Source organism: Zychaea mexicana (assembly GCF_025766255.1).
Source record: "Zychaea mexicana strain RSA 1403 chromosome Unknown BDB00scaffold_23, whole genome shotgun sequence".
In the NCBI taxonomy this organism is placed as follows: Eukaryota; Fungi; Mucoromycota; class Mucoromycetes; order Mucorales; family Lichtheimiaceae; genus Zychaea; species Zychaea mexicana.
The window spans coordinates 77,445-104,718 of NW_026516686.1; the positions used below are offsets into that span (position 1 = coordinate 77,445).

Sequence of the window (27,274 nt, forward strand, 5' to 3'; positions counted from 1 at the left end):
TAGTGCAGATGTGTGCGAGAGAGATGCAGTGATTGCGAAAAGTAAAGAAGAAAAAACGAGAATCGTTAGTGTCGTTTCAATTTGAGAGGAGTTATTTTTAGATGTGGATTGTAAACATCGCAAAACGTGACTACGTTTTTACTACATTGCGCAGTGTACCAAAAAAAAAAAACGGGAATTGGCTCGAAATGCCTCAATAAGTAAAGTAAGAGAGAGTAAATTAAATAGTCTATTAATGCGTTCTTTAATGTCGTCTAGTAAGCAGTTTTTCCGTCAGTTGTATTAAAGCTGACCGAGCATCTGAAGGAGGAAGCTTCTTGATGGCGTCAATGGCCGTATTGCAGTGTTCTTCGGCCAATGCCAGTGTCTTTTTTAAGCCGTCGCTTTGGTATACTAATAATCTCGCCTAACAAGCATCAAAAAAACCCCGTTAATTCGTTATTATTAAAGATCCTTTTGCTTTCCCCTCTCCTTTTCCCCAATTGATCCTAGAGCAGGCAGTACCTTTTCCACATCGCCTTCGTTAGCAAATTTCCGCTTGATCAAAGGCTCTAGTTCAGGGAATTCTTCCCATGCGAAGAGCACAGGAGCAGTCGCCAATCCCAGCTTGAGATCTGCTCCCGCCGGCTTGCCTAGATCTGCAGCAGTAACAGTAAAATCGAGCATATCATCGACCAGCTAATATAACTCAATTAGTAAAATCCCTACAAGTAAGTAAATGCAACACATCCATTCACACAGTCACACACACACATATAATTATCGTAAATACAGCGATCGATCTAACGATGATCACCCACTGTTAAATAGCTCACTACTACTGCTACTATCCAAGAAGACCAAACCAAACCAACGCACCTGGAATGCAAGGCCGAGATTCCGACCGAATTTAAAAGCAATATCTGCCACTTCAGGTGTACAATCGGCCAGCACTGCAGACGATTTACAACTCTGTGCAATCAAACTACCCGTCTTCATGTATGTCTTTTCGATATAATAATCAAATGTCGTCTTGGCTTTGCCATCCTGATCTCGCGTGTTCTTGAGCTGCATGAATTCACCCTCGACAAGGTTTGCGAGACACGTTGCCATCAGTTCAATGCATTCTGCGTTGCGTAACCGGGCCAAAGCCAAGGATGCTCTGGCGAGTAAGAAGTCACCCGCCAAGACAGCCATCTTGTTACCAAAACTGGCATTGGCTGACGGCAGGTTTCGGCGAGTTGCAGAGGCATCAATCACATCGTCATGGAGTAACGACGCGGTGTGGATCATTTCTGAAATCTCGGCCAAACGTCGCTGTGTAGGCAAGATTGTGCAGCCTTGGTGTGTGATCGATGGAGTATAATGGGTTTGTTGGTCGAATACGTCCTTTTCCAGGATGTTTTGCAAGCCATTCGAGATGGGAGTATCAATCGATCGAAAGTTGTGCATTATTTTTGTTGAGTTTTCGTCGTTATCGTTATTATTATCGCTTGCTGATGATAATGGTGCTGATGATGATGAAAGGGCTGTGTTGCTTGTCTTTTTAGGTGCTATGCTGGTCGCTTGTGCAATCAAAAGTACCAACAGCGGACGAATATGCTTGCCGTCTGCACTGAAATAGTGCTTCGCGACCGTGTTGAGTGAAGGGTGTCCACTACCCAAAAGTTTTGCAATGTTGCCCTTGATATCCCATAGATCGCGTCCAACAAGTTTGGTCGGGTCAATGATAGGTTGTGGTTCAAGTTTTTCGACATCGTCCTTGACTAGACTTTGGGCTTCGCGTACGGCTTGATTCCAAGTGGCTGCTTCGCCAGTGAAGGGTACCGAAGAGGAGCTATCGTTGTTAGCAGTAGCTGACCGGAGAGGCATGACTGTGGATCGCAGTGTGCTGTTGATACCTTCGGCGATCTTGCTTAATGGCGACTCGTCGACTTGTTTTGTTGCTGCTGTTGCTTCTGCTGCTGCTTTACTGTATGTGCGCGTCGACGTTGTTCGAAAGCTGGCTGCACAAGATATGCGTAGCCTGGCCGCAGTGGTACGGGTGGGCCGTGTCGATGCTCGAGTAATCGCCGGTATCATTGTCTTTGTGTGTCTTGAATTGAGAGGGGCGTCTTATGTTGAATAAGTTATATTTTTTTTTGTTGATACGAATAAGAAAGACTCGGGCCATTTTTGTTCCCGCTGGCCCCCATCCCCTCTTGCACCCCTTCCACACAACATTTTCGAGATTTTCGTGGCTGAGACGCAAATATCAATATGCGTCAAGTTGCTTCTTCCGACTCCACGTTCTCGTTTTGTCATGCTCACACTCTCTGGGCTGTCAAGCAACAGCCAGCGTTTATCTTAATCTTCACTATCAGCAGCGAGCCTAGCAGCTCAAAATGTCTTAGCTACATATCACTTATCCGCTTATTGACAAATCTTATTCGTACACTGCAATTTGAAAACAGCAGCAACAGTTGTCCAAAGAAACATTATCTGAAACTGATTGATTTGATATTGGCACGTGCGAGCGCGATTTCCTCGCTTCAAACGCAGGGGGTGGTGAGGGATTGGGAAGAGAACATTCACGTAACCCGTGACGAGCCCTCATGCCGTATGCTGCAGAGTAAGGTTTTTATGACAATTATCATAAAAGCGGTAATAAAGCAGTCATTACAATTTACCCGGTTCTTAGTCTTAAAGTAAATATAAGTTTAGTCTCTTTAGTACGGCTCAAGCTACGAATCAATGGTTTAATAATAATCGCAAGGCTGGATAGCTACGGATGATGTACTCACCACTACAGTTCCACGTAGTGCTATAATGCACCAGCTCTTGGATATATCAGAAACGGCCAAAAAAAAGCAAAAACCACCATTGCACTTAATGACCATCATGGTCTGGTCAGTTTGTCGGATTTTTTGTCAAGTAGTTTAGAGAGTGAGAGAGAGCGAGGTCTCGCCAGCTAAAACAACAAGGTAATAGCTGCAAACTTTTTTTCACTGCTTTACCATTTTTGAACCTGAGGTCTGGTAGCATCTTGTAATCACCGTCGAAAATGTTCTTTTTCCACCGAATAATACAATCCAGAACAAAAGAAAGACTTGTCTTAAAACCAGCTTGTTACTGAGCACACACCGTTGAGGTGTGCTCGTAAAAAAATTGAGATAGCTCTGCTTAAATGTGAGTCTGTCCCGTGGAAGAAGTACCTTAGAAAGAAGGAAAATGGCTTTTTTGTTATACACTCAGCATCTACCAATAGGTACATTGTCAGAGGACACTGGGATCCCTTCCTGCAGTAAAAGCTTATACCCGGGTAGTAATCGGATGTTATTTTATGACAACCGACACAAAAGCAGGCCTTGCTGAATATTTCGTTGCTCTCTATGCTATAATAAAGGCCACAATTACAACACACAACCGCTATTCCACAGGATATGAAGCGGCTTTGGTCCAGTGACTTATATGATGCATCGCAAAGTGGAATCAACATTCGACATCAAACAATAGCATCGGCAACAGCAACAATAATACCGGCACTATTTCTATTTGCTTCCAGAAGGATACATACCATTATGCAGTCCCATACTGACTGCGAGTGAAGAAGCTCTCGAAGGCAACGATACCATAAACAAGATCGATATCTGTTAGCCCTTAACAACGCACATAAATTTCGGACGACCACCACCATCTTAAGCGTCCACAGTATCCTGACCAACGTAGCAACAGCAATAGCAATGGCATCATCAGCGCCATCATCATCTTGATGCTCGTTTAATCTTAACTTTGATATAGCAAGTCGGGATATGTAACTTATGCTGAAAAGCAATATGAATAGTAGCTAGTATATTGGGAAGGAGGGGCACAGCTGAAAAATAAACACACGAGTATATGTATATTATTATGATTAGCATTACAAAAACTCATGTTACTCATGTGTAAATGGTTAATGAAATGGTGTATGGGCTATTGACATATGAAGCATCACGCCGAAGAAAAGATGATTGCGGATACTAGGTTTGAGATTGTTTTCAGATAAAGATCGCGTTCAACAAGAACCTGTTCATTATTAGACAATGGCGAATATTGTATACAGTGGATGAGTATCTACTAACCAGATATCTTCTGACTCAATAAGAGTGTCGAAAATTTAAAAGAAAAAAACGATATTGATAGAATAGATGGGGGTATATTACTAAATAAAAAGTAGGTATAGCTCATACAGAGTGTGGTGATACAGATATGTAAACAGCTAGAGCGTGATCATCGATAAAGTATCTATATAATATATGCCTATCTAGCCAGTCCTCGTATTCGAGAGTGCCGTCGCCGATGTTTAAAGCCCTTTTACGGCACGCATGTATAGTGTTGAATGATTGTGACGCATCCAGCACCAAACACCTCGTAAGCTTAATCCAGAACGCACTGCCACATCTTCTGGACTTTTTAGAGTCCAATAGGTTTTGTTCAGGTCTCAGCAACATCATCCACTTCCTCCTGCTCACACATCATCTCATTCAATACAGCCTTTGCGGATATAAATACTACAGCATTGGCTAATCATATTGGTCTAGACAGCTATAGTTGTAATGTATACTCACCAGATTACTGCTTAATTTTCAAGCAGTCTTTTTCTTTGACAGCAATACTGACGGCGGCGTCATGCCATTTTAGTCTCGGAATACCGCCAGAATCGCGTCCGCATCACACTTGAACCACGTCGCCAACTCTGCACTTTCCTTCTTCTACATAATTGTTCAGCTCTTTTAGTAGCACGTGGGACTTCAATGCTCTAATTGGATACCTTCACGCAGTACATGTTGAATTCGTCCGCAACGCGAGCCACACAAAGAACCATTCGTCGCATTTTATGCAACAAACTGCTCAGAACTATATAAGTAGGTTCTCTCAGATAACTTCGGTCAGTAGTTCTTTTTCACTCTCTTTCTTCCCATTAAATAAAGAATGTCATAGTTTTACCTTTCTTCTTTTTGTTTAATTCGACACGTCACTACGCTGTTAGCAGATGCTGCTATCACTGTCATTAGATCTGAAGTAGGTGTGTACGCTTAGTTGTGAACGTACCGATCGCACTGACAACGATTTACTTTTCGCTTCTTCACTTACGTGAGTAGCTGAGAAGTACAAGCACTTTACAGGGTGGGATATAGCTCACTAGATACTTCGCTACTCTCAAAAGGATAAATGAAGTATTTTTTCGATATGCTGGCGCTTGTTAAACACATACCACGTAAATCTTAATGCTATTATAGTATCTGTGATGTTCAACAACAGGAAGGGACCAGAAGCATTTGAGATTGCTTTTTAATTCTATAAGAATGAATGATTTATCCTTCACTTGTTTTCTACAGCTATTTATACACGACTAGGATCTGTGACGATGAAAAGAAAAACCAGATAAATGATAGATCCGTTCAGCAATCTGACCAGTACATGTTGACACTGATTTCTAATCGAAACCACTGTAAGTCAGCTACGACAAAATCAGATCCTTTAGTTGAGGTCTTCATCAATAACAATATATGCATTATACCAACTTTTTTTTAGTGCTGATAAAACGGGCAACTATTCTTGAACGTGTATTGCCGCATACAATCAATCAATAGTTCCTCGTTCGATTTCCCGGATTCTGGCGGAGAAGGTCTGTACGTAATTTATATGATCATACTATTACATATTCTCCTCTGCAGCCTCTTACTTTCCTGTGGATCTTTCTGACTCCTTGGGGACGCGAGAAGTAAGTGACGACACTAGATACTTTGTGTAACAAGCATATGAAAAATGATTTGGCAAAAGAAGTAAAGAAAAGCTAATTGAGAAAAAAACTTAGTACGAGAGCATGAATTCCTTAAGTTCATGTGCTGCTAGCTGTACCGGGGCGTGCGAAACAGGTACGACAACAAATACATTGTTTGCACATACATTCGAGCAAATACTATCAAGCACAGTTCTTATATAGTACCATTCAATACTTTTCTTTACTAATTAGAAAATAGGCAGCGTCCCTGCAAACATAGACGGCGATTTATAGGTGTACCAAAATAGGTGAGATACTCCTTTTTATCTTTCCTGTTGTAATTTGGAGTCCAGAGTCCAGATATAAGCCGTGACATAAAATCAATTTCGCGTTAGCACTTCTGCAGCACAACTGTTTTCTTTACTTTTCAAAATCCTATGTCAACAAGCAACGATCGTAGCAGCAATCTCCATAACAACAATATCTTCACAACATCAGTATTTTCATAAAAGCAATCTCCAAAACAACAGTATCTTCACAACATCAATATCTTCATAAAAATAATATCCATAACAACCCTCAGACCTGACCCTACGATTTTCGTACTAAACATTACAAGACTTGGTTGGCTCTCACTCTCTCCCTTACCACAAGCATGTATTCATGTGATAACAACAGAATCAGGAATGTCAGAGAGGCCGATGTCATGTACAACCATTGGGAATTCTAGGGAAAAGTGTTCTGGGGGCACAAACATCAAGGCACATAGGTAATTTATATTTTTTGTTTTTGTAACTGAAAATTTCTGATAGAATAGTATAGTGACTAAAAGAAAACTTTATGTAAACAGAAAAGAACTGGGCAGCAAAGCGAATTCCAAGGCCCAAAACTTCAAAAGAAAGTTATCAGCGATTGAACATGTGGAAAACATTAAGACAGCGAGAAAGATGGACATGATCTTTGCAAGTGGCGAAGTTGAATACAGACCTTTGGAGATTGGTCAAAAATTTGACCTGACAAAGGAATTGCGAGACAGTCGTCTCAAATTGCCTATCGTCATGAAGGACCAGCTTTTATCTATTTATCATACGGCACCCAAGCTCCTTCACAACATTCGAATTCTGGGTTACTATATCAATGGTATATCATTTACACCAGAAAAAGAGATTGTATGTTGATGTTTGATGTATACTATAATGCTTGTCGAAGTAATGTCTGTACAGTGTGTTTATAGGTTCCTCTTTTGAGCTCATAGAAGTCCCAAATGGTATTAATTAAGAGGAGTAATCCTTAACTATTAATAATTCTCTAATATAGTTAACTTTGCAAAAATTATATTATAAAAATTATATAAAATTGATGTTTCTTACATTTAATATGTCTTTTATAAATAATATATATAAAAGAAATAATAAAAGTAGCTTAATCTATCTATAGATATATATTTATAGAGAAAATAATAAAATTATCTAAATATTTATTATTTAGAATAATTTATTAATTTTTGATAATTAGCTTTTTAAAGATTAATGATTGAAAAAGATGAAACATACAAATGTTATATCTAATGATTAAATGATCCCCCCAGAATAGTAATGAAGAGGACATTAAATTACAGTAGTAACTTGCTCTACCCTCTAAAGTTGTAAGTTGTAAACTTACAACACAACTCTTTTGTGGTTCTTTTTCTCTAGAGAAATAGGTTTTTGAGATGCGATAAAAATCTTTTGTAATTTCAACATGTGTATCTTATTATAGATAAATCTTTTAAATGTAATTCTTTCAATGACCTATTAATAATGATAATTCTTCCAAGTACCACTGGCTACCTGATGAACAATCCTGCTTAGTGCATCGCCAGTTTTTTTTTGCATGATGATGGACTTGACGACGCACCCAAAGGATATGTCACCTGTATACGTCGCACCAAAGTGCTCAATTTTCCGTCATCAGAACTTGACTTTGCCTCTCGCATGTCGTCCTTACTCCAATTGGCCACACTTGGTAAAGCGATTGTAGAAGAAACCGAGAAACTTTACAGCGAATACACGCCTACAGTGCAGTCATGGATTCAAGCAAAAGAGGATTTCCCGCCATGTTACCCAATCGACTGTCCAACAAGCTCAGCATCAACATCAAAATCTCCTAAATCGTCATCCTCAAACAAGAAACAAAAGTCACAATAACTCTCTATATACCCTCAATACAATTTTCGTTGCTTTTCACTATGTACATTCTCTATTCTATGTTATTCATATGCAAAAATCTCTTTTACTTCAGTCACTCAAAATACCGTTCATCTTCTCATCGACACACATCCCTCGCATACCCTTAGTTTTGAATCAAAGTTATCAATACATTTCTTCTTTTTTTTTTACCGTACTAGTAATCGATACATTGCGTTAAACTGTAACACCCCTGGTTAGCGAATATCACAGATATGTGGATGTTTAATGGTAGCTACATGTACGATTTACATATAGTGATTATTACTTGTGTGAATTTAAGGCGCACATGAAGATATCGTACGCTTCAGGATGATGACTAATTCCGCAGTTCTGCTACTTTATAATTTGTTTAAATCCAAGAGAGAAAGGCAGCTTATTAGGCGGACAAAAACAATGACGCATGAATGGCGATCACCATAAACGAAGGGCACACAGCTTATTGGTGAGGGTCAGTCCGTTGGACGAGCTTGCTTCTTGCTGGGTTTGCTGATCATATCTTGTTATCACCTAGGGGCTAGTATTCTCAACTTACTGGCATATTTGAGCTACCAAGCAGCGGTATGCTTATATCAAATGACCAATGTCTGCACCTCATACCTAAAGTCAAGCATAAACACAATTGCGTGAGCCTCCTCTCCTCGAATCAGGGGGGTGTGGAAATAATGTCAGCATTATATCAAGTTCTGTATACTCGCATACTCCATGTGCGTATACTGTAGTGCGCACTGTGCCCGACCTCTTATTAGCTCGCCCTTTTTTCGATTATAAGGTACTGCTGCGCAGAATATTAAGCTACAGTCCTCAATTCCCGGTCCATTCTTCGTTAGCCGATGTCCTCTCTTGTTGAAACATCGAACAAGGAGGAATCACCTCCTGTACCTGCAGGTGTTCAAAACATTCCTGGTATAAATGTAGCAAAAGAGGGATTTATTGAGCTAGTATTTATATAACTAGTAGTGATGTATAACTGCAACTATTAAATTAGTTGCAACAACAGCAGACTGTCATCATATAGCATTTTTATGCGTGTTATTTTTAACTCACTGTTTGCATAAAGAACATCGATCCCTCGCCTCAATCTAACGAACTGCAAAGTGACGGCTTGACCATTTTATCCTAAAATCTGTATTTATAATGACAATTATGGCTCGTAATGTGGAAGTACTACATTCGAAGAATAGTAATTATTCACAGAAAGTAAGCTTATATTATGGCTATTCACGATAGAAATGCATCATAAAGTCTCCCACCAAAAATATATCGAGCAACACAACAATTCCATTTTTGCTATCTATCTATCGACGGAGTAGCTAGTTGTTATTACGTGCAAGTATTTTTTTCTGGAACAATAGGCCTACTAGCTACGATCGCCCAAACGCGTGATACCCGTGTTGGCCAGATACTGAAGATTAGCTGCATAAATCACCGCGCGTGTAGCGCGCGCGCGTCTCAATTTCCTGCTTATTTCAAATATCACCTTTCTCTCTCTCGCTTTCTGTATAATTATCCGCGCAGCAACTTTACGAATGTCAGACGTGGATCCAAATGAAGCATCAACTGTCCCTTACGACATTAACAGTCTGGGATCATTTTCCCTCTATGAAGAATACGAAAAATCTCCTTCCAAAGAAGCCGATGAGCTCGATGCACGCGACGACGAGGGAGACGGCGAAAGCAGTATAGCCAACAGAGGCCAAGACAGTACTGCTAACGCTAATGACCACATCAATAGTAGTAGCAATAGCAACAACAACAACAACAACAACGAAGGCGACGATAATGCTGGCAGAAATGACAGCCCTGGCAGCATATCTAACAGTAATGAACAATTGATCACCAACAGTAATGAAACCAGCAACACAGTTACCTTGATTACAGAATCGTACCAAGGAAGTCAAGCGAGCTCTGTCGAAAGACAACACAATGAAGTTCTTGATGAACGCTACCATGAATCACAAGACTCGGTTGCACCGCCACCGACGAAAGTTCTTCGGCAAAAACGTAACATGATGATTAGCAGCTCTGCACCAGAAGCTTCTTATTCTTCTTCACCTGCGAAACGAACAAAGTATTCTCTGCCGAGGACAACGAGTGATATTACGGACGATCCCGAGTTAAAAGCTCAGATAGTGGAAAAAAAAGACGAGGAGGGACGTGTGATAGGTAAAGCATCATAGAATGCAGGAAGCAAAGACTGAACCACTACCAGATTGTGTGTACACATTATATTCGTTGATTACTTTCAAGTAAACACCTCGCTAACTGAAAAGACCAACCAATCTCTTCTTTATGCGTGTATATAAACAAAAGTGCAAAAGCCGCCCACCCGCCCAGTGACGTTTGCGGGAAATTTGAGGTCAACACTGAGAAGGCTTACACCTGCTGCTACTTCTGATCGCGAACGACCGAGTGATATAAATATCGAAACAACAGACGCGAGGATTCTTATGCCACCACCAATTGCCGAGGAGACCCTCAGAAAGAGAATGCTTGCAACGTCATCCAGCAGCAGTATGGACAGCAATGTAGCATCAGGTAGCTCTAACTCAATATCTGGAAAAAACCACGATCGTGGCGGCTCTCATTTAGCCGCTGCTCCTGGATCGCCCACACCAATACATATATCCCAAAGCCAAGTGGATGCATGTATTGCTCTTATGCCGGATCTGGCGCCGTTTCGACGACCCAGCTCTAGTAATAACAATGAAGAATACCCAACTTCAGACCCTGAGAACGACGCTTTTTTTGAAGCGAATTGGCTCCGTCAAAGTAATCGTGATAAAACAGAAGGAGAGGACGAGGAACAACAGTTAGAGGGCAGCAGGGAAGATATTTCAGGATCGAATCGAGAGGCAGAGGAACAACAGGTAGAGCCGTAAGATAAAGAAAGCAGTGAGATTTGCGAGTTGGCAAGGATAAAAGTGTAAAGTTTCCGAATGTCCCTTTTGACATTTATTTTTCTTCTCTGGTTGATAGACTGCTGACACTAATTCACCGATTCGTATACCGACTGAAACGACGACAGCAGAGAAAAATGATGTACAAGCAGCAGAACAGCAAGAGATTGATGAAGGAGAGAATTCGAAGGGCGGTGGGTCAAAGAAGGGGAAGAAGAAAACAACGACCGCTGCTGCTAGTAGGCGGACGAGAACTCCAACAACTGGAGAGCAACAAAAACCATCAAAGTCAGCGTCAACCACACGTCGCATCACGCGCGCTGCCACACAGCGATCTAGCCCACAGCAATCAAAAAGATCGAAGGGAAAAGGTCGATAGAGAAATACTACCCTTTCCGTTTACCATTCTGCCAAGCGGCCAGTTGGTTCATCCTTCATGTGAATATATTACCTGCGCTTTTACTTTAATGAATATAATTACTAGACTAGCATCATCATTATCATCATCATGACGATGGATACAAATGATTGGATACTAGGAAGTAATGGTGGAGCCAGTAGTTAGTAGTAAGTGTGTCATGGTGATCCAACTTGATAACGAATCCCTTTGAGTATCCACTAATTACCATCACTGTTGTTTCGCGTGATAATGAACATAATAATGATGACCTCCAAGAGTTTATGAAAAATTTTGTCACTGTGGTATTAGGCTAAATCGAGTAACAAGCCTTCGTGCCGAGTAAGTTGTATGTACGGTGACAAAATTAGCAACCTGTCAATCTCGAGCGTAAGAAAGAGAAACCAATCCATTGAACATTAGCTCCCGTGAAGCTCGTGCTTCTCTACCGCGGGAATGACTCTAGATGCCAAGGAGGAAATGACGTTGACGTTTCGCATTGGCATGATATTCAATATGTAAGGCCTCAACAAGCGTTCCTTAAATAATAATGACGTTACGTTTAATCCAAAGAGGAGTACTCTGAATTTGGTATAATAATACGGAAGGTGAAAGAAGGCAAATCATCTTAGCGGCATGAATAGATGGTCGGAGCTGTGATGAGAAAATCCATCATTACCAGGAATTAACGTCATATTGACCCACGTATTAAAAAATTTCATCCAATAAGTCCTAAGCTACTAATAGTATAACCCTTGTAATCGATATGAAAAGGATGAAGTAATTTTCCCGCACAAGGCAAAAGAACTTAGCATCATAGACAGATAACACCGATTAAAAAGGATATAAAAAGGCGGTCGATCGAGCAAATTTGTAAATATTCATCAAGTCAAACAGTCTTATTTTTTGAAAGATGTCTTACAACCAAAACTCCAATAGCACTTCGAACGCTAACAACGCCGACTGGAAGTACTCTGGTGCCCAAGTGGACCCATACACCAATGAGCAAGCTTCCAACGCCACTGGATACACCGGGTCCACTAACGAGCCAAGCACTCAATCGTCCCGTCAAGACCAATCTACCTATGGTCAAGCCGGCCGCCAACCGGGTTACAACACACGCGGTTCTGGTAATTCGGGCGCTTATGAGACTACCCAGTCTGCCGGTTATGGATCGTCGAATCAGCCTTCTACTACTGGATATTCGCAACCGCAACAACAATCTGGTCGCCAGCAAGGCTATGGTTCGCAGCAGAACACTTCTGGCACCCAATCCTATGGTTCGTCTGCTCAAGGACACCAGTATAGTTCCTCTGACAATGCCTCGGGTAATCCTTCGTTTGGCGATAAGGTGAAGGGCACTTTTGAGAAGATGGGCGGTCAGATTAAGGGTGATCCCACCCAGGTCGCTCAAGGCGAGGCCCGTGCCAGGGGATTCGATCCAAACACCAACTTGCACTAAATAGTACAAAGTACCTCACTCTTTTTTTATTACCTCCAGTATCCCTTCTACACACAGATGTAAATAGCTTTTCCCTCTCGTTTCCCATGCTGTGCTACAGTAAGGAGATTCCAAACACTCTCAAGTCAGTAATATATATAAAATATTGTGAAAAACATTAAAATGTTTCGCGTAAACATGACGGATTAGCATTTTTGTAATTGTTGTTATAAGCATATTGGAAAAATAGATATCAGTGTTTACGCAGTGTACATTCCGCTGAACGCCCAAAAAGGAAATAACCAGCGCGTTTATGATTTTCTTCGCTTCACCCCGTTACTGCTCTTCTTCTTAGATATTGACATTTTCAATCCGTCACTGATTTTTTCCCGTGACAGAATGTCGGACCCAGCAAGTCAAGCAAGCACATTGCCTTACGATCCGAACAGTTTGTCTTCCACCATCCCCTCCTCAGGCCCAACGGACATCACGTCGGGATCATCAGTTCTTAATGACGCAACTGAGGGTAACCATGGAGAAGCAGCAGCAGCGCCGCAGCAAGTAGCGTTCAGCGAAAATGACAGCGACAATAACACCAACACCAACAACAGAGATTCATCGCGAAACACTTTCTCCGAAGAGAGTAGTAATGCCATTGGCACCGATCGAGAAAACACTGATGAATCAAGTTCCCAGGATTCAAGATCACCAATACCCGCGTACAAGAAGTTCTGGTCAGGCCAGACCGTCAATGTGGCCTCTAGAATATATGAAGGGGCGGATAAACCCGAGCTCTTTCGACAACATATATGGAAATCTCTCTCTTACAACGACGGTGGGGACGAGAATTCAAACCAACCTGTAAAGCGCAGTAAGAGCCACCAAATACCACCCATCACTGTAGCACCACCTGCAAATAAAAAGTTTAAATCGGACTCCACCGGCGTCAACGACAAATGCTACACTACCCCATTCAACCAGCTTTTGACATTGGGATATGTCGTTTCTAGCAAAATGATTGATGGAAGTAAGTTGGCTAAAGAAAATATTGTTTAGGAACATCTGCCCAAAAAACCCTTCTGCCAACTTTTATACAATCGTGACGCTATGTATTAATCTGATGTTGTGTTGTTATATTAGAAAAAACCTTAGAATTAGAGGAACTACCATCAAACGGACCCGTATACCCTTCAACACTTAGCTTTACTGCCAGAAAGCTGAAAGCAGACCCTTCTGGGGATGGCGACGTTCTGTTCGACATAGCACGACCTTCCACCGAAGATCAAATAAAAACAAGAATGGCCCAACACTTAAACACGTCCACCACAAATCAAACAAAAAATAGAATAACACAACACTCAGACACACCCACCGAGCCCACCGAGTCCTCAGGTTCATCAACAAACAGCATTTCACCGGAGTCGCGGAGAAATCAAGAGTTACAACAGGCCTCGAGAGAGCGCGAAAATTTATCACAATCTCCCTTGAGATATTTTGCTGACGAATCACCAAGCCGTCGATACCACCGTGGCCTTGTACCAGGCTCGCAATCTTCTTGGGATTTCGCCTTGTCTTCACAAGACCATGCGCCTCGCCCTCAGGCGGAAGAGCACGCAAGGTCTTCAGAAACAAGCAGAAACTGGATTGCTCCACCCGGCGGCTTCCCTCGCCGACCCAATTCCCCACAAGAGGGCGAGAACCTCTACTATCCAAGCTCGGTAAATGGTGAAAGTGATGCAGAAGACGATACAGGAGAAGGCGATGCACTTGTAAGTTCTCAGAAGATCCATAGGGGGGAAGCAGAACGAAACTAGAAAATATGGCTCGACGTGTTATTGAACGTGTTTAAAAGAAAAGAAGTCACTGAATAAGTATTATATTATTGTATAGGGCTCTGACGAAGAGGGGGATAACAACAGTTTCATTGTAAGAGGACAGAAGAACAGTTATTCTGTGATAAAAAGTGATTGTTGGATGTAATATTCGAGTTTGACTTTAAAATATTATGCTGTAGTTTTGCTCGCAGGATAATGACGATGAAGAATGTCAGCTATCCCCAGAACCACCAGAGCACAATGTACAGGAAGAGCAGCAACAGCCAGCAATGATACCTCAAGCACCACAAGAACAACGTCAAAGCCAAGTCGATGATGAAGGACAGCAGCCACATAGAAAGCTAAGAGCAAAGAGAGCACAAGCGAAACCAGCAGTTGGTCAACCGCTCCGTCGATCATCGCGCAACCGCTCGTCAAAACCACAAAGGTCAGTTCAGGAGCTATTGCTGATTATGTTGATCCATCCACTGATTTCGCATGCTTGGTAAATGATCCTGATATTTGTATATACAGTGGCAGTGATTATAGGATATGTTTCAGTAACACCATAGATCCCACTTTGGTAAGTGATAATCGTGACAGTTATAAGGGCAGTGGAATGTATGTGTGTGTCTGTGGAAGGAAGCTTTTGGTAGATGGAGTACACGTTGTCTCCACCTGAGAACTGTGGCCCCAGTCAAAGCACTCAATTTTTGCACTCGTCATTTGTTTTTTTATTTTTATCTAGAGTAAAAAGATCATGAGATTCTTTGAACAAACAGGCAGGGCTACGCTAGACAAGGCCGATTGTACGGTTTTTGTGGTACCAAATGAAGAGAAGCGCACTGCTAGCTCTTATTGTATGCAGTTCTCTGGAAAGGACGTTATTGATTTGAAAGCCGCGGAAGAATTTACCAAGCCGCAAGCATTCATAAGTAAGTCATTCATCACTGGAAGAAATAGGTTCTTTAATGCATCTATCATTCATTATTGCATTCCATTACATAACTTTTTTAGGCTACAAGGCTAGATACGCGGTGAATGACCGAGACGCGATCAAGTCAATGAAAGAACAGCGTATCTACTTTAGTCGAAAGTTTGGGTTCACGTCTGGAGACCTTGAAATAATCCAAAAGGGTCCTTTGGGTAGCTGCGAGGTACAACTGAAGAGAGCAAATGTGAATTTATTACTAGGGTAATTGATCTAATTTATTAAAAAAATATAGATTGTGAAAGATCCTTTATCTGTGGATGAGGATACTCTTGTGGTGATTCCGGATGAACAAAACCAAAGCAGTGAACACGGTGACAAAGATGAGCAAGGGGACGATGAACACTTTGATGATGGATGTAAAATTGAACTCGCAGCAGATTTCATAGATCGTTTGAGCTGTTAGGATATCTTTACCGCTTATATTGTACGTTTTATACAGATACATATATTTAAGAATCCATATGTATAAAATTATTCTTCCGCATCGGAAGATGACGATAAAGAAAGGCTTATTCTGATGAAATATAAACCTCTTGAATATGTATGCTTGTACACTTACTGGCGATGATGAATGAGGCTTAGTATGTATTTGAAAGATGGCTGTTAGCTAAATAATGATATGGGATATATTATTGATCATGGGACTCTGGATGACTTGTTTGAGTGGATGTTGTGGTGGTGCCTGAAATGGCTCGCTGATCTTTTTCTGTCAAAGAACCCGCGCGCAGCATTATTTATAAAAAACAAGTGCCTATTTTTGGAAGAGACAAACTTCTACATGATCGTTCTGGACTAATACTGTAGCTTTTCGCAACATCCAACTACTCTAATAACGAGAAGCATCTATCTCTTGGTAACATCGAGTATTGTAGAAGCTTCCTGGTTCGTCGCTTGAAAAAAAACAAGCTAGATTCTTTTTACGAGTCTATCTTGGCTTTCCCGTTCCTGTTAGCCATGTGGACAAGGTCAGATCCTCTTTTTGTTAGACAGGCTCTTTCTTCATCGCGCACGCACAATTTACTTGTTTATCGCAAGCTTGATGTTGTTGTATTACTGCATTCCATGCTTATTATGCACCATACGGAACGAGATCCGCGGTATTGGCATGGTGATGATTTTACTGATAACAAAAACATGAATGCGAATTTTAAATGACATGCTTCTGTGTTTTCGTTGCTGATATGTTAAGGGCCATCGAGATGCTATGATCCCCAACAAAAGGTCATGTCCTTTCTAGACTGGGTGCTTGGAAACAATAGCATGAAAAAAGAGATCATGCAGGGTTGTACAAAGCCAACTCGGATACACCTTTACCATTTCAAGGTCATGACGCAATTCGATTGGGTAACACGTTCGGAAGGGAAGAGTTATTTTTAATCGAGTAGATTTGGCAAGAGAGAAGAGGTAGGAGACGAACAAAAGGAATTCTTAAAGGCAGGTCTATAAATATGACGGGTAGAGTGGACTCACCAGGTCCCTTTTCTTTTCCGCCCTTCCCTGCTACCACAATAGCCAACCATCTTCTAGCCCCTACACACAATCAAACACCTCCCCCCTAAATAGCGCGTCGGCCGTCTCTCTTTTCTTTTACTTTCTTCTTTTTTTCTTTTACCACTTGTAGCAAAACAAAGAAAGCACACCCAGTTCAAAAGATGCTTCGACGACGGCTGGTGGCATCATCACAGCCATCAATATCATCATCGTTATTAATCCTACTACTGCTATCCTTTTTTGTCGGATCCAGCCATGCTTACTTTAATGCAGCCAACCTACAAACGGTATTACCGTTCAAAAGCGTGATGGCATCTACACAGCGCAACAGCTCACTTGTCCTGTTTGGTGGCGAGAATGCGACGAATTCTTATACCAACGACCTATTCCAGTTGACACAAACCTCGACCGGATTCACATGGACAGCGCTACCACAGAACAACACACCACCACCCAACTCCTTTGGACGCTCAGTCTACATTGACGGAAGTGACGCCATGATGCTTCTGGGCGGCATCACGCAAGATACCAATAACCAGCTCGTTCCGCTACAGATGTATCTTTACGATTTCGCTTCCGGAAACTGGCAACCCTGGGCCGGCAACAGTGTGAACACGTCGTCCAACGCATCGCTTGCTATTCCGCCGAACCGTAAAGAGTTTAGCGTATCCTTGGATAATCAAAACAGCCGCGTCTATGTCTATGGTGGCTCCGTCAACCAGACGATAGTATGGAACGATCTTTGGGTATTGGATTTGTCCACCATGGCCTATTCGCAGCTTCCGAGTTCCGATGTTGCACGATACGGACATACGACGTCCTTGCTGAGGTACAATAGAGAATTTTTTTTGGGGGAGAGCCGGGCTGTTTCTTTCTTTTAAGTCTGCCAAGACGAACCACTTTTTTTTTTTAACGCAACTCTTCGTACTGCTATTTCTGATAGTAATGGTCAGCTTGTTGTCATTGGCGGTGTGATCGTCACAAGCACGGGTGACACGGGTCTAGCATCTATGGGACAGCTTTATATTTTCGATACTCGGACGTCAACCTGGTCGATGCAAAACACTACAGTTACAGGCGGTGGTCTCCTGCCTTCGACGCGATCGGCACACAACGCCGTTGTCGGTAAGTGACACAGAATGGAAAGCATTTCCTCCCCCGCCCCGTGTTGTGTTCCCTCTCCATTGTTAACACACATCTCTTTTTTTTCTAGGCGCGAATGATCAGATCGTTATATTTGGAGGCAAGTATGAACAAGAGCGGACGAGCTACTGTTGTAAGAGAACTTTTTTCATTGACAAGCTTTTTTTGTTCTTTCTCTCTGTTTATGCAGGTGACAGCGGTGGAGATGAGCGCACGCGGCGGTATATCAATGCGGTTGCCCTATTGGACACTGCATCTTGGACCTGGACCGTCCCAACCGCTCAGGGGATTCCACCATCCCGTCGCTCCTATGCAGCTGCTGCCATACTCGACGGCACTCACATGACCGTAGCATTTGGTAGGAGTTGTTCTAAAGTTGTTGTTGTTTTGTACGACCATAACAATCCTCGTCTCGGAAAACACTAAACATTAATTTCAGGTGCATCTTTAAATATGCAATACAACGATATCAATGTGTTGTCACTCGACAGCGGCAAGTGGTTGCAGACTTTCGAGCCTGAAGAATCAGAAGAGAGTTCGGGCTTATCTGCTGGAGTGATTGCTGGTATCTGCATTGCAGCAGTTGTTCTGCTGTTGATTATACTTTTCCTTTTATGGCGTTTCCAGTCGTACGTACGTTGGCTGGTTACTCGACTCCATGGTGATATATGGCGACCAAGGTAACAAAAAAGAAAAAGAGGATTTAAAAAAACGATGCTAAATATAAGCCCCACACATGATCCTATTTTAGAGCTGGCGAACCGGTATGGGCCGAAACGACACGCATGTGCTGCAAAGTCTTACTATTGTTCGTATTTGTCGCGTGTCTCTTCTTTATCATTCGGCAAGCTATCACCAGTCCAAGCGTTATCCAGCGTATTGAAGAACCTGTTGCTCAAGTGGATGTGCCTGGTATGTCGAGTAGAGTCTTCTCTTGGTTATAAAAATAGCATATAACATTTTGATCCTGTTTCTATTTTCTGATACATTCACTCACGCCTTACTGCTACAAACTACAATCACCAAAAAAAAAAAAAACCTCAATAGATGTCCGATTTTGTTTCGAGGGTTATCCAAGCTTTCCCAGCCCAATGGATCCAAGAAATCCCGGTGTCGTATGCCAGACCGACATTGGCTTTTCATGTTCAGAGTATGTGCAAGCCTTGAACATGAGCGTTTTTACACCTGTGTATGCTTCGGGTCTTGGTGCAGTCACATGCTTCCTATTCCGTGCGCCCAAGTATTTCCAAATGACCGCAACATCGGGTGCCAACAACGGCTCCCGTCTCCTGTTCTATCCATTCGGCGACCAATCTGTTACCTATGGCCGAGTGCATGTTTCGCTCTATCCAAAGGAAATGGACCCCAACGTCAAACTCTTTGGCATCCAAGACGATATACCTGTAGTCATGTCCGACATGGACGTCTTGAACTGGATGAACGGCGAGCGCAACGATATCCAAGTTTCCAACGTGTACGATCTGCAGCCAAACTCATATGGTGCCATCAGCTACGAACTCGTCGACCATCAGTATTTGCAAGACGTGGGCTGGAACTATGTCGGCTTCTCGCCTATCACCAACTCGACGCCTGAAATTGAAACGAACTTCCGTCAAGAAGCACCGAATCCAAACTATACAGCGACACATCCGAGCTTGGGCCAAATGGTTATCTATCCATCCGGCTTTGTCCACGCGCGCGACCGTGAGGTGAAAATGTACACTTTACTCAATGCACTTGGCTTTGTCGGTGGTATCTTTGGCTTGTTGCTGGCATTACAGACCTGGTTGTTTGGCTATCGTCCCCGTTCCCCATGGGGCGTTGTTCAGCGTTGGTCGATCGGTGACATGAAGCGCTCGCTCTTGGAGGGACTCAGCAGCAACTTCCGTACAGCATCAGAGACGGGTATTCCTTTTATTCATCCAGTCCATCGTCGGTTTAGCGTTTTGAACGCCGGCGACATCCATGAATCCGAAAGAGAACGGGTTTCAAGGGTCGAGGAACGTATGCAGATCTTGGAACTGTTGTTCAAGGCTTATTATGTGGATGACGAAGTGTTCCGGTCCTTGGATAATGCTAACCGTCGTGAAACCGGTATTGTGCCGACTTCGGATAGCGGTCCATTGTTCCCTCCGTCATTATTTGAAAAGGACGAGCCTAGCAGTAGCCGTGATAGTCAAGAAAGAGGATTCTCCTCCGGATTCCATCATCGAAGTGCCAGCACCACAAGTTCGGATGGTACTCCATCTTCTCGGCAGCCTCTCAATAATATTTGAATAGTTTAGTAGCAGTAATATCTTTTCTTATATCAAACCTCTTCCCGCCTGCATCATCTTTTTTTTTTGTTTTCCATTCCTTTTACCACGCACATATTCTTTCTCTTTTAGATATCCCAAAACATTGTACGTACATTTCATTCTTTCTTTTTTTGTGGAAAAAAATTTTAGTTATACATAGTCAGTTTTACTACTCTAAAAACAGATCTTACATGCTTCGCTACACAACTGCCAAGAGAATCTGGTATGTCTCATGATATGGTACAAGAAGGACCTTGTGGACATAAATAGCTTTAGGTATTGTTGAGAAGATGATCCAAAATTAGCAACCGATCTCCGTTTTGCACACTTGTAGTGTCGTCAGTGTCTGTTGTTGATGTCGTCCAATGCGCTTGTTTATGTAACGGGAAGTGTCTGTTTGTCTGTTCCATTATTGTCGTTGACCAAATGGCAATAACAATGCTGCGTTGCTCACGCCTTTGCACCGAGAAAACATCGGTTATTCGGTCGTATCTAAACGATATGTGCTCATCCGGACTTATGTTTCAAGGACGGCGATTTAGATAAATACTTGCTGTATTTGTGAAGCAGAGAAAAGGTGATCCTCTTGGAGCAAAAGTCGTATTTGCTATATCTGTCTGCCATATCAAGCGAACATACTGTGAGGCAAGCCAGATGTACAAACTGTATGACTGCAAGCACTGTATCTTTGGCGGTAACAATGTTCCTTCCTTCAACATATTTCCCCCAATTGTTATAGCTCGGTGCAGCACTATAAACTCTTGCTTAATTTCTTCTTTTTCATTCATCATAGCGTATAACATTATTTTTTCGCATCATTGTATTCTCGCCGCCCGCATAATTGAGATCTTTTTGAAACAAGATGCTGTTGACATTTATACTATGGATGTGTTTCGGTCAGTCATTGTGTTTTGCTACATGTCACTCCTCTGTTACCTATGAGAGCAGTGCACTTATTTGAGCTGCTTTTCGTTGTCAAGAGACAGTATTGTTTTGTTGTCCTTAGCATGCGTGGAGATAAACGCGTTTCCACCAGCTGTCAGGAGGGTGGAGCTGAGTTAGCGACATATTCTCACTCATATAAAGAGAGAACGCGACTTCCTCTAGTAACGAGTAACGACGCACCAAATGACCGACGAATGCAAATGCCCAGAATGCCCCAACGACGTTCAAAAATATTACACGGCTGACGCACTGCGCAGACATATATGGAACCTTCACACGACGAGAAGTTGGGTCACGTTTAATGGTGAAAGTCAGCTTGTCGAAAAAATAAAACCTAGCAACAAGCAGAATGAGGTGTTCCACTGCCCAGTCAAAGAGTGCCCTAAAAAGTACGAGACCCTTCAATACTTTGCAAAGCATATTGTGCAGCATGGTAGAGAAGCATCGGCAAAGGACCTGTCTGACTCTCGACAAAAGCGTGAAGCAGATGAGGACTTGAATTCCGGGCCAGTGTAGGATTTTGCCGTCTTGCCGTCAGTCGCAGCAAAGCTTGACTTCCATATGCCAGCTAAAAAGTTAAAGACAATGGTAGACCACGACACATCCATTTTGATTGCCTGCGACGCTCTCGAATCATCAAAACAATGCCAACAAGATAAAATCATGCTTTCAAAGATCGCCCGCTGCCAACCTGTCGTACTAACCAGCGACAACGAAGAATATCATTGTTTAGCATCTGCGTCGACTGTGGCAAGACTCGTGAATTCACAGCCACAAGCATTGACGTTCACAGCCCTGACCAAACTAGCTCCATCCGATTGCAACAGTGAGATAATCCTGAATACAGCAACCACGACTGATGGTATTATGGAGCATCTAGTCCACAACAGCCCTTTGAACGACACGCTATCCAGCAAGCATTTCATTGAAATAGATCAGGAATTATGCAACTAGCTCAACTAAGAGATATATATTTTTACTTAAAACTTTTTTTGTTTTATAAAACTTGTCTTTTAGTCAATAATATAAAAAATATCTTTTATTTTATAATTTTTACAATAATTATCAAAATATATTTTGGCAATATCATTTTGTGTTTAGTGCGGGTCCGGACTCAGGTCCACAGCATAGCGGGGACCCAATCTTGATATCCAGGAAAAAAAAAGAATTTTCGAAGCTTCGCCACTTTTCTTTTGTCAGGCACATCTGTCAGATTCCGTTTCCTTCATCTCATTTCCATTCCTCATTAAATCGTTCACTATCTTAACAACATGAGCAGAGGTCGTGGTAGCACTGTTACTCCCGCTAGGAGAAGCACCGCCCGTTTGGCTAATCGCCCGGGCCGTGTGGTGGCGAGTAATGGTGCCTCACCACGTCCTCTTTCTCTCCCTGTCCCTCCCCCTCTACCACAGTATACTTCTTTCATGAGCTCGCAAATAGAGTATCAAGCTGCTGCTGAATCTGCTGCTCGAGCTACATACGAACAAGCACGAGGAAGCCGTCCGCAGAATACAGTTAGATCGTATTCTCCCAGGCAGGAAGAATTTCTCGAGTGGTGCCGAAGACGCTGTCCAAATGATCACACTAACCAGTTGATCGACGACAGAAAGCTTCATCTTTTTCTTGTGGAAGAGGTTAGCCACATATCTGTTCGCAATCTATATATGTACGCATGTCTTACAATTGTGTTCTTTTTAGGTCGTCTTCAGAGAGAAGCGTAAACCTGGAAGAAAGAGAAAAGAGCCAGAGAATTCTGTGCTGTCGCCCGCCTCGTCACCCGCTCCTGCCATGCGTACCATCACCACCACCATGCCATCATCCTCGTCTGCTGCTGTTCTCTCGCCCGCCACCGCCGTCATGCCATCATCCTCGTCTGCTGCTGTTCTCTCGCCCGTCACCACCATCTTGCCATCATCGTCGTCGTCATCATCTGCTGCTCTACCTGTACGCGATGCTCCGGGTTATACCGTTGAGCAACCTGTTGCGCCTGATGCCCCCGCCCCCAAAGTCAAGCTTGCTACCGTTAAACAATACATTACTTCCATTGTCGATCTCCATTTTGAACAAGCCGAAACAGACCCTTGCTTCAATCGTCCGCATCCGCGTGGCCCGCTTGTTCATGCACTGGTTGATCATTTGAAACGTGTGGAAAACGAGCTTAGTCGACAAAACTACGAAGACAGAGGCATGCGTACGACAGCAGATGGATATTCGACATCAGCTGAGATGGAGCGTATTGTAGATCATTTTCTGGCCACCAACAAGCAACAAGGACTGCGAAACTGCACTGCTTTTCTTCTGCAACACTATGGACTTCTACGGGGCGAAAGCGTTCGTATGATGGAACTTGCCGATCTACAAACGTTACTTCTTGAGCGCGAGGGTGTCACTGAATGTCATGCGTTGGTGATGGTGCTTAAGCAAGGAAAAACAAACCAAGAGGGCCGTGTGGAGTTTGCTGCTGCGATGCGTAACGCCAATGTTGTTATCTGTCCTTTGATGATGCTTTCCTTTTATCTCTTTCATCGGTGGCACGTTGCTGGTGAGGCATTCCCTTGTTTCCAAAGCAATCGAGATTGGTTCGACATCAAGCTCATCAGAGGCAGAGATCGCAACACGCAGTCCATTACGTATGATCGTCATCGCGAGTGTATTTTAGAAGCATTCAAGTCAGTCGGCATTCACAGTAAAGCGGTCACTCACGCTATGAGGGGTTCGTCAGCACGCATGGCAGAGATATCTGGAACGAGCGAAGAGTCTATCCGGCGATTAGGTCGTTGGAATAATTCTGCTTTATCGACCAGTTATCTAACCAATTTGCCTCGTGATATCTTGCGGACCATGGCAGGATTCACTAGAGAGGCTGGCCAATTCTACTTACCTCGTGCTGCTGTTACACCACCCCTTGAGCTTTGCAAGAAGGTTTTTCCTGAAGTCGATCGGTGGCGGGCGCTGCTGGATGCCAAACAAGTGGAGGACTCGTGCGCGGCTGATTCGTTTTTGCGTCTTCTTGTGCAGTTGCGTGTTGTATTTTTGCAAGATTCGGTTTTGATGAAAAAGCGCTGTCCAGGTCATCATTTGTGGCAAGATCCTTTGTTCCGTGATCCTTTGTATCTTGAATTTGAACAGTATGTGCTGGTGGACTACAGTCTTTCGTTTATATACTAATTATCCTTTTAAAATAGTAACTTGAATCATGCACTTGAAAACAACGAAGAGCCCACTGATCTGTTACTTCAACGTGCCGTGCCGATCATTGAAAATAGACTTGCCATCTTGCAACAACAAATACAACAACAAATCGCTGCTCAGCAACAAGACACCAATCGCATTGTACAATCTTTCTCTAACGCCATACCCACTCTGGAAGCACTTGCGCAGCTTGCACCAAACATGAGTCGTATAGGAGATATTGTACAGCATTGGGACCGCATCGCCAGCGGACAAGCGTCCTTGAGCGTCACGCTCAACTTGGCAGGTCAGCAGCAGCAACAACAACAAGATCAGCAACAACAACAGCAGCAGGAAGGTTGGGGCTCGGTTTCGCTCCCGTCCTCGTCCTCCTCCCTCCCATCCACCATGACAGCAACTGTGGTACTGCCATCAGCAGCACCAGCGCCATCATCATCTTCGTCGTCGTCGTCAGCAGCACCAGCACCAACATCGTCATCATCATCGTCAGCAGCATCAGCACCAACTCATCACCATCATCATCACCCCCAACAACAACAGCCCATATATCCATCCATGAACCGCACAAACGTCCAAACAATCCCACAATTATGGACTGAATGGTTTGACGGTTGGAATGGCGGCATGTCTGTGATTAGAATGGAAGAAGTGTACAAAACTGCATGGCGAAAAAGTGATTCAGACGGCAAATGGTTTCGTAGAAGACGAGCGATTATTCGGAAAGTTCAAGATTATATCGAAAGAAAAGGAATGCAAGAAAGAGTACCAGAAGCGTTGGACACTATACATAGACACTATCTCGCTGTCGGCATTACCTCATTAGATTCACTATCGAAAGACTTATGTTTTTTTGATACACTTTAAACTTTTTGTATATTCATTTCACCATCTTGTTCTTTTTTTCACTCGCTAGCTTTCCCTTTGACACGCTTTTATTTCAACTTTCTAACATTGGCCTTGCTTGGCCATATTTTTTTTATTGTATTACTTTCATGTTGTGGTCTGTTGGCCATGATGGTTTTTGCCTCGCTTTTTTTTTCTTTTTAACTTTTGCTTGTTTCGTGGCCTTGTTTGGCCCTTTTTTTTTTCAAAGAATATATAACTTTTGTTTTGTGGGCTCACGAGGCCTGTCCTAAAAATGATTGTCAATGGTTTCGAATAGGGAATGCTTATAATAGTACGTTTTCTGAAGCATGATGAAATGCATTTGATAAATTAGTTGCACTTGATGCAGAGCTTAAGATGTAGGAATTAGATTATATATATACACGCAGTACTGGATATGGCTCTAATATTAGTAATTTAATAATGGACACTCGAGACGACTGTGTATATTACGAACGATACATGGTTAGCAGCATGGCGATAATGTATTACTGGGAACAGAAATATGTTGTTTAAATGAAGGCGATGTAGATTAGTTTTTCTCTCCAAAAATGTTCGTACTGCTGCAGATGTTGCGCTGGTTTTTCGCACCTTCCGCTGTCAAAATGCATTGTGAATACATAAATCTTGAGCAGTTATCAAGGAAGGATAGTCATTAGAACTGCTTATAGTTAGTTCATCGGTCGATAGCGATTACAAAGTGGTTTTATAATCGTTGCAATGGCAGCAATAAGTTGCTGTTATTCATCAGTCAGGCAAAGAAAGGAACAAGATATGACATGTTCCTACACAACACTAACTATCTCTACCTAGTGTCTGTTACATGTTCAAAGTACAGGAAAGGAGAGAAAACATTGTTAATATCTCAAGCATAGATAGAATAGCGTATACCGTTCAATCCACTGAATCAATGTGCCATCTATACCAATGCTTTTTGAAAGCTATCAACAAGGTACCTGACGAGACAGAAGAAAGATAGGGTTAGTCTGAAGTGTAGACACTGATGTTGGATCTACGTGTATGTTAGAGTGTAATAGTTTTGCTAACACCATGGCATCCATATCACTGTCATCTAACATTGAAAGTATTGGAGAGATCACTAAAATGTAGGCTCTTTGAGTGGTACAGTTGCTGTATGTAGCTAGCATGATACAAATTACACGACCTAGAGCAGCTCATTCATTAAGAACAGCACGATTTAAAAAACTTATTCTGCAATCTCGGATGACATTAACCTTTCCTTAAATACATGGAATCAATGCCCGGTTCATTTAAAGCATTTTGAAGGTTTTCTGTAATAATTCTAAAGATACCAAGCTCTTCTTTTATTAATAACAAGCAGGTCCACGGCTCTACTTATAAAAACGGTCCCCAACAATTGATATTCGCAGATATCATTCGGTATAACCAATGATATCGCTGGATATCACTGTGGTCCTGCTATCGGGATTTCAAAAAATGGTGGACCCAGGTGGACTTTGGTGGACCTCAAGATTTTATACTTCATATGCACATTTTTTACAATAATTTATAATATTATATTTTTTATTATAATAAGGAGTTATCTTCGGGGATTGGCTTGGGTCACAAAACTGAGTCACCAGCCAAATTGTGACCTTACACACAATAATCGCATTGTAGAAAAAAATGGAGTACCCGCTAGGTCACCGCTATGAATCATTTATGACACATCTTGCATATGCCTTTGACATGACACACATCCTTAGACTCAACGAGCGTAGCAGTAACAATGCAATAACACGTACATTGACTCATTCTCAATTAGATGAGCGTCAGTGTTTTCTTTGCTATCACAAATGATATAAAT

General features: G+C 42.4%; 10 protein-coding genes across 10 annotated transcripts; 8 read left to right on the top strand and 2 right to left on the bottom strand.

The window, feature by feature from the left end:
- Positions 1-103: 103 nt before the first annotated feature.
- BDB00DRAFT_815551 (isoprenoid synthase domain-containing protein) lies at positions 104-2,141 on the bottom strand. Its single transcript, XM_053122915.1, has 3 exons — positions 859-2,141; positions 505-678; positions 104-406 (listed from the first exon to the last, which is right to left on the bottom strand). The coding sequence occupies exons 1-3, from the start codon at positions 2,059-2,061 to the stop codon at positions 245-247; spliced, it is 1,539 nt and encodes a 512-aa protein (XP_052981293.1). The 5' UTR covers positions 2,062-2,141; the 3' UTR covers positions 104-244.
- Positions 2,142-6,573: 4,432 nt separating this feature from the next.
- Positions 6,574-6,900, top strand: BDB00DRAFT_760860 (uncharacterized protein; the record flags this gene model as incomplete). Its single annotated transcript, XM_053119237.1, has 1 exon — positions 6,574-6,900. A coding segment is annotated over one exon (327 nt), but the record flags the coding sequence as incomplete, so codon positions are not given.
- Positions 6,901-9,417: 2,517 nt separating this feature from the next.
- Positions 9,418-11,350, top strand: BDB00DRAFT_815554 (uncharacterized protein). The gene is made up of 3 exons (XM_053122916.1): positions 9,418-10,113; positions 10,261-10,817; positions 10,927-11,350. Exons 1-3 carry the CDS (start codon positions 9,477-9,479, stop codon positions 11,224-11,226), a joined length of 1,494 nt encoding a protein of 497 aa, XP_052981295.1. The 5' UTR covers positions 9,418-9,476; the 3' UTR covers positions 11,227-11,350.
- Positions 11,351-12,157: 807 nt separating this feature from the next.
- On the top strand, positions 12,158-12,706 carry BDB00DRAFT_870746 (uncharacterized protein; the record flags this gene model as incomplete). Its single annotated transcript, XM_053126748.1, has 1 exon — positions 12,158-12,706. One exon carries the CDS (start codon positions 12,158-12,160, stop codon positions 12,704-12,706), a length of 549 nt encoding a protein of 182 aa, XP_052981296.1.
- A 245-nt stretch (positions 12,707-12,951) lies between these two features.
- Positions 12,952-13,862, top strand: BDB00DRAFT_266989 (uncharacterized protein). The gene has a single exon (XM_053116719.1). The coding sequence runs from the start codon at positions 13,085-13,087 to the stop codon at positions 13,739-13,741; it is 657 nt and encodes a 218-aa protein (XP_052981297.1). The 5' UTR covers positions 12,952-13,084; the 3' UTR covers positions 13,742-13,862.
- BDB00DRAFT_267319 (uncharacterized protein) lies at positions 13,863-14,872 on the top strand. Its single transcript, XM_053116722.1, has 2 exons — positions 13,863-14,603; positions 14,755-14,872. Exon 1 carries the CDS (start codon positions 13,984-13,986, stop codon positions 14,497-14,499), a length of 516 nt encoding a protein of 171 aa, XP_052981298.1. The 5' UTR covers positions 13,863-13,983; the 3' UTR covers positions 14,500-14,603; positions 14,755-14,872.
- On the bottom strand, positions 14,433-15,061 carry BDB00DRAFT_815557 (uncharacterized protein). Its single transcript, XM_053122917.1, has one exon. It carries the CDS (start codon positions 14,917-14,919, stop codon positions 14,689-14,691), a length of 231 nt encoding a protein of 76 aa, XP_052981299.1. The 5' UTR covers positions 14,920-15,061; the 3' UTR covers positions 14,433-14,688.
- BDB00DRAFT_267320 (uncharacterized protein) lies at positions 14,873-16,004 on the top strand. The gene is made up of 4 exons (XM_053116723.1): positions 14,873-15,082; positions 15,248-15,434; positions 15,517-15,656; positions 15,726-16,004. The coding sequence occupies exons 2-4, from the start codon at positions 15,260-15,262 to the stop codon at positions 15,894-15,896; spliced, it is 486 nt and encodes a 161-aa protein (XP_052981300.1). The 5' UTR covers positions 14,873-15,082; positions 15,248-15,259; the 3' UTR covers positions 15,897-16,004.
- A 1,058-nt stretch (positions 16,005-17,062) lies between these two features.
- On the top strand, positions 17,063-20,741 carry BDB00DRAFT_266955 (uncharacterized protein). Its single transcript, XM_053116718.1, has 7 exons — positions 17,063-17,813; positions 17,928-18,109; positions 18,198-18,227; positions 18,318-18,485; positions 18,567-18,807; positions 18,879-19,039; positions 19,175-20,741. The coding sequence occupies exons 1-7, from the start codon at positions 17,146-17,148 to the stop codon at positions 20,401-20,403; spliced, it is 2,679 nt and encodes an 892-aa protein (XP_052981301.1). The 5' UTR covers positions 17,063-17,145; the 3' UTR covers positions 20,404-20,741.
- Positions 20,742-21,552: 811 nt separating this feature from the next.
- Positions 21,553-22,323, top strand: BDB00DRAFT_870749 (uncharacterized protein; the record flags this gene model as incomplete). The annotated part of the gene is made up of 2 exons (XM_053126749.1): positions 21,553-21,879; positions 21,952-22,323. The coding sequence occupies 2 exons, from the start codon at positions 21,553-21,555 to the stop codon at positions 22,321-22,323; spliced, it is 699 nt and encodes a 232-aa protein (XP_052981302.1).
- Between the last annotated feature and the right edge of the window lie 4,951 nt (positions 22,324-27,274).